Raw genomic sequence first — 6,869 nt, 5'->3', positions numbered from 1 at the left:
AACCATTCCTTTGTTAGGCAACCTGATGTGTTCTCCCAGCATTTTATTCTGGTACAGACTCCAGCACCTGGCATTTCTTCCATCTCCCCTCTGTACTAAATACTATACCCAGAAATCTCAACTTTCCTTACAGACCCCCCCCCCCCAAAAAGGCCATGACCAAAAACCCACAATAGGAAACAACCAAGCTACAATAAGTTTACAAAAAAGGTACCAATCAATAAACAAGATATTTGACAAAATCTTTATTATCTACATGCTTTATATACTCAAGACCTGTTTGATCATTACAAAAAAAAACAGAATGCATTAAAAATTACAATGCAATTGAAACTGATTAAGGCCCAGTCCAATTTAAAGCCCACCACGCAGTCTCAACACCAGATGCAGAGTTGATTCTTTCTGAATGTTGTAGTCAGAAAGGGTTCGCCCATCTTCCAGCTGCTTCCCAGCAAAGATCAGGCGTTGTTGGTCTGGAGGTATACCTTCCTTGTCCTGAATTTTGGCCTTGACATTCTCTATGGTGTCACTTGGCTCCACCTCTAGGGTTATGGTCTTCCCAGTCAGGGTCTTCACAAAGATCTGCATTCCACCACGCAGTCTCAACACCAGGTGCAGAGTTGATTCTTTCTGAATGTTGTAGTCAGAAAGGGTTCGCCCATCTTCCAGCTGCTTCCCAGCAAAGATCAGGCGTTGTTGGTCTGGAGGTATACCTTCCTTGTCCTGAATTTTGGCCTTGACATTCTCTATGGTGTCACTTGGCTCCACCTCTAGGGTTATGGTCTTCCCAGTCAGGGTCTTCACAAAGATCTGCATTCCACCACGCAGTCTCAACACCAGGTGCAGAGTTGATTCTTTCTGAATGTTGTAGTCAGAAAGGGTTCGCCCATCTTCCAGCTGCTTCCCAGCAAAGATCAGGCGTTGTTGGTCTGGAGGTATACCTTCCTTGTCCTGAATTTTGGCCTTGACATTCTCTATGGTGTCACTTGGCTCCACTTCTAGGGTTATGGTCTTCCCAGTCAGGGTCTTCACAAAGATCTGCATTCCACCACGCAGTCTCAACACCAGGTGCAGAGTTGATTCTTTCTGAATGTTGTAGTCAGAAAGGGTTCGCCCATCTTCCAGCTGCTTCCCAGCAAAGATCAGGCGTTGTTGGTCTGGAGGTATACCTTCCTTGTCCTGAATTTTGGCCTTGACATTCTCTATGGTGTCACTTGGCTCCACCTCTAGGGTTATGGTCTTCCCAGTCAAGGTCTTCACAAAGATCTGCATTCCACCACGCAGTCTCAACACCAGATGCAGAGTTGATTCTTTCTGAATGTTGTAGTCAGAAAGGGTTCGCCCATCTTCCAGCTGCTTCCCAGCAAAGATCAGGCGTTGTTGGTCTGGAGGTATACCTTCCTTGTCCTGAATTTTGGCCTTGACATTCTCTATGGTGTCACTTGGCTCCACCTCTAGGGTTATGGTCTTCCCAGTCAGGGTCTTCACAAAGATCTGCATTCCACCACGCAGTCTCAACACCAGGTGCAGAGTTGATTCTTTCTGAATGTTGTAGTCAGAAAGGGTTCGCCCATCTTCCAGCTGCTTCCCAGCAAAGATCAGGCGTTGTTGGTCTGGAGGTATACCTTCCTTGTCCTGAATTTTGGCCTTGACATTCTCTATGGTGTCACTTGGCTCCACTTCTAGGGTTATGGTCTTCCCAGTCAGGGTCTTCACAAAGATCTGCATTCCACCACGCAGTCTCAACACCAGGTGCAGAGTTGATTCTTTCTGAATGTTGTAGTCAGAAAGGGTTCGCCCATCTTCCAGCTGCTTCCCAGCAAAGATCAGGCGTTGTTGGTCTGGAGGTATACCTTCCTTGTCCTGAATTTTGGCCTTGACATTCTCTATGGTGTCACTTGGCTCCACCTCTAGAGTTATGGTCTTCCCAGTCAGGGTCTTCACAAAGATCTGCATTCCACCACGCAGTCTCAACACCAGGTGCAGAGTTGATTCTTTCTGAATGTTGTAGTCAGAAAGGGTTCGCCCATCTTCCAGCTGCTTCCCAGCAAAGATCAGGCGTTGTTGGTCTGGAGGTATACCTTCCTTGTCCTGAATTTTGGCCTTGACATTCTCTATGGTGTCACTTGGCTCCACCTCTAGGGTTATGGTCTTCCCAGTCAGGGTCTTCACAAAGATCTGCATTCCACCACGCAGTCTCAACACCAGGTGCAGAGTTGATTCTTTCTGAATGTTGTAGTCAGAAAGGGTTCGCCCATCTTCCAGCTGCTTCCCAGCAAAGATCAGGCGTTGTTGGTCTGGAGGTATACCTTCCTTGTCCTGAATTTTGGCCTTGACATTCTCTATGGTGTCACTTGGCTCCACCTCTAGAGTTATGGTCTTCCCAGTCAGGGTCTTCACAAAGATCTGCATTCCACCACGCAGTCTCAACACCAGGTGCAGAGTTGATTCTTTCTGAATGTTGTAGTCAGAAAGGGTTCGCCCATCTTCCAGCTGCTTCCCAGCAAAGATCAGGCGTTGTTGGTCTGGAGGTATACCTTCCTTGTCCTGAATTTTGGCCTTGACATTCTCTATGGTGTCACTTGGCTCCACCTCTAGGGTTATGGTCTTCCCAGTCAGGGTCTTCACAAAGATCTGCATTTTGAACTGAATTACAATATACAGCCAGTTTTAGTAATTAAGCTTTTTTAAACCCCAGCAAAAAGAGAAAATAGACCTTTCAGCCCATAATGTTGTACTGACCTTTTAATCTGCTCCAGGATCAGTATAGTTTTCACTGACATTTTTTCATTCATGCACCCAAAAGTCTTTAATGTTACAAATTTATCTTCCTTGACTACCACCCCAGCAGTATGTTGCATTGACTTAGCACTATATACAAAACATGACAATCCCAATTCATCCCAAATTTATACACCACCCCCAACCACCACCATATTCATAATTCCTGCCCTGGGATAAAAGTCTGCTGCCTACTTAATCTACACCCATCATCTGATATGTTTGTTCAGTCACTTGTCCACCTTCAGCTCAACCTTTTAACCTACTTCCAAGATTAATCTAGTCCTTCACTCCCTTGCAACATTCCATCTTTTTCATCCATACAGTTTCCCCAAATTTTCTTAATTGGCCCTAATGCATTAGCCTCTACCATCATCCCTGGCAGCATTTTCCACACCCACCATTGTGTTAAATATCCTATTTCAAAGTAAATCCAAAGCTCAAAATAGCAAAGTACACCACCCTATACAACCTTCAGATTCATTCCTGTGGGCATACTCAGCAAATCTATAGAATAGTAATTAACAGGATCAATGAAAGATCAATTACAGTGTAGAAAAGCACAGGAAAGCACAGAGTCGACTGTACTTCCTCAGAAGGCTGGCATCATTCAATGTTTGTAGTGAGATGCTGAAGATGTTCTATCGGTCAGTTGTGGACAGCGCCCTCTTCTTTGTGGTGGTGTGCTGGGGAGGCAGCATTAAGAAGAGGGCCGCCTCACGTCTTAATAAGCTGGTAAGGAAGGCGGGCTCTGTCGTGGGCACAGAACTGGAGTGTATGACATCGGTGACAGAGCGGAGGGTGCTGAGTAGGCTACAGTCAATCATGGAAAACCCTGAACATACTCTGCACAGCACCATCCAGAGACAGAAGCAGCTTCAGCGGCAGGTTGTTGTCAATGCAATGCTCCTCAGACAGGATGAAGAGATCATTACTCCCCAACGCCATTCGGCTCTACAATTCAACCACCGGAGCAAGACATGTTAAAGTGCCGGGGTTAGGACTGAGCTTAAGTTACCACTCAATGCACTTTAAAAACTATAAGAACTTTTTAAAAGCTATTAATGCTTTTTGGGAGGGTGATTTTAGATGCATATCATATTTATACTGAGTTAAATACTGTATGTAATTAGTTTTGCTACAATAAGTGTATGGGACACTGGAAAAACATTTATTCATCCCCAAGGGGAAATTCAAGTATCTATCTATCTAGAAAACAAACTGTGCCAATGCAAGTATAAATAGCAATAAACAAGAAAATGAAATAAGATAAAGAGTCCTTGAAGTAAGATCATTGGTTGGAAGAACATCTCAATGGACAGACAGCTGAGTGTAGTTATCTCCTCAAGAGCCTGATAGTTGTGGAGTAGTAACTGTTCTTGAACTTAGTGGTGCAAGTTCTGAGGCTCTTGTACCTCAACATCTCATCTATATTTTCTGCAATTAACTTGAATATTATGCCTTCTCATTAGCCATTTCCACCCTAGGAAAAAGTCACTGGTTGTCCACTACCAATACCACTTATCTATTCCACGTCTCCCCGTCATTTGCTGCAAAGAATGAAGTTCTAGATCACTCAATCTTCTCTCACGACATGCTCTCTCATCCAGAGAGCATACAAGTAATTTCTGCATCTTTGCTAATGCCTTCACATCTTTCCTATAAGGTGAACAGAACTGTAATCTAGTGTTTTTATAGAGCTGCAACCTCATTGCTCTTGAACTCAATCCCCTAATTACAGATATACATTCACCAGTCTAACAAATTTCTGCAAGACTCAGCACCCTCCAGATGCTTGTTCACCAACCTAGCAAAGTGTAGAGCAGCCACTCTCCTCAGTCCTACTCCCCAGTGTTTAACAGTCGTCTTAACTCCGAATCCACATTTTATCTCTATACTCCTGCTCCCTCTGACCTTCCCCCACACTCACCTACTCAGGCCCCAGAGCCCTACCATCTATTTCACATTCCTTCCTTATTTATTCACTGCCCCCTAATCTCACCAAACTAGTCACTGGCCCCGTCTTTTAGTGCGCCCCCGCACACTCAACTTTACAGTCCCTTCTTCAACCTCGTCCTCTCCTATCACAACCTTCCCTCAGCACGGCTCCTCAGACGCTACTGGCTCCATAGTCCGCGCTCCAGCCCGTAGTCTTTTCCCAAACCCTCAATGCCTCTCTTCGCAAGCCCTCACCTATTCTCTAGTTCCCGGCCCGTAACCTGCGCGACCCAAACACCAGCGCTCATACATTCCACTCCATGGTTTTATCTCATCTCACCGCTGCCCATGGGCGCAATCATTCACCCTTTCCAGACCCAGCTTCAGCCAAGCCGCGCTCTCTCCTGATTGCTCACATTCTCTTCCTCCCACGCTCCCGCTGTAGTTACCAGCTTTTACCCCTTACCTCTTTCCTTCAGTCACCCCGGTCGTTTCTCAGCGATGGCATTCCGACTGCGTCGAACCCACGTCTTTTATAAGCAGGAACCGTTTTACTTCTCGCCTGGTTCCTCCGCACTCTATGTAGTCCCTCGATCTGTTTTCGTGAAAATTCACTTAATATTTTTGAACGAAATGTTTCACAATTCAGAAATATTTATTTTTATGATAAAATATAATTAAATCTCAAATTCGTTCTCTTAATTGTAATAATGTTTCGCGCATTGATTTTTTTCAATGTAAGTGGTGCGTAACCGCACTGCTTTGTCCCCGCTTTGACGGTGATTGGATGAAGTCTCATTCGAGTTTGTGATTGGTGGAGGTATGGTACGTGTACAATCATCATAGATCATAGTTACAGTTAGCCAATCAGCAGCCAACATATCAGGATGTCGTCATTGCACGTGATCATCCCGTGTGGTGACCATGAGTCAGCAGGTGGGGGAGGTGAGGTAGTGCAACAAGTGAGGATTAAGGTGGACTGCTGAGGTAGTACATGGGTACAGGGTGGGGGGAAGGTAATTGGTGTGGTTGTGGCTCGGAGAAAAGGGTGGTAGTGGGGTGGGAACCAGAGTGAAGGGACTCAGGATAGGAAAAATGGTAGTGTGTAGTCAGACTGCCGGGGAAGACGGGCCGATGACAGGACATAATTGCAGCCAGCAGGATGACTATTAGTGCATTAGGGATGCACAGTCAAATAGGGTAGCAAATCCAGTACTCAAAAGTGTTATATCTCAATGCATGGAGTATAAGAAATAAGGTGGATGATCTTGTTGCACTGTTACAGATTGTCAGGTATGACATTGTGGCCATCACTGAATTGTGGCTGAAGGACGGTAGTTGGGAGCTAAATGTCCAAGATTACATGTTGTAATAGAGGGAAAGGAAGGTAGGCGGAGGGGGTGGCCTGGCTCTGCTGGTAAAGAATGGCATCAAGTCAGTAAGAAGATGTGACATTGGATTTGAAGATATTGAATCCTTGTGGGTTGAATTAAGAAACTGAAAGGGGTAGAGGGACATTGATGGCAGTTATATACAGACCTTACAACTGTAGCTGGAATGTTGAACACAGACTACAACAGGAAATAGAAAAGGCATGTCAAAGGGCAATGTTAGTCATGGGAGATTTTAACATACAGGTCCATTGGAAAAATCAGGTTGATAATGGATCCCAAGAGAGTGAGTTTGTTGAATGCCTATGAGAAGGCTTTTTAGAGCAGTTTGTCATTGAACCTACTAGGGGTGTTAGGGAGCGTAAGGTAGAAGAACCCATAGGAGCCCGTGATCACAATATGATTGAGTTCAACCTGAAATTTGAAAGGGAGAAAGTAAAGTCTGACGTAGCAGTATTTCAGTGGAGTAAAGGAAATTACAGTGGTATGAGAGAGGAGTTAGCCAAAGTCAAATTGGAAGGAGCCAGCAGAGCAGCAAGGGATAAATTTCTGGGGAAAAAATGAGGGAGGTGCAGGTGTATAACAAAAACAAAGAAATACTCAAATGACAAAATAGTACAGCCTTAGCTGACAATGGAAGTCAAAGCTAATGTAAAAGCAAAAAGAGGACATACAACAAAGCAAAAATTAGTGGGAAGATAGGGATTGGGAAGCTTTTAAAAACTTAAAGAGATCAACTGAAAGTATCATGAGGGAAAA

General features: G+C 44.6%; 1 protein-coding gene across 1 annotated transcript; it reads right to left on the bottom strand.

Moving 5' to 3' along the window:
• Positions 1 to 230: 230 nt before the first annotated feature.
• On the bottom strand, positions 231 to 5,299 carry ubb (ubiquitin B). The gene is made up of 2 exons (XM_059973780.1): positions 5,186 to 5,299; positions 231 to 2,646 (listed from the first exon to the last, which is right to left on the bottom strand). The coding sequence occupies exon 2, from the start codon at positions 2,638 to 2,640 to the stop codon at positions 355 to 357; it is 2,286 nt and encodes a 761-aa protein (XP_059829763.1). The 5' UTR covers positions 2,641 to 2,646; positions 5,186 to 5,299; the 3' UTR covers positions 231 to 354.
• Positions 5,300 to 6,869: the final 1,570 nt, after the last annotated feature.

The sequence above is a fragment of the Hypanus sabinus genome, chromosome 6 (genome assembly GCF_030144855.1).
Source record: "Hypanus sabinus isolate sHypSab1 chromosome 6, sHypSab1.hap1, whole genome shotgun sequence".
NCBI lineage: Eukaryota > Metazoa > Chordata > Chondrichthyes > Myliobatiformes > Dasyatidae > Hypanus > Hypanus sabinus.
The sequence above is the reverse complement of the archived record's forward strand: the minus strand, read 5'-3'. Positions and strand labels throughout refer to the sequence as shown.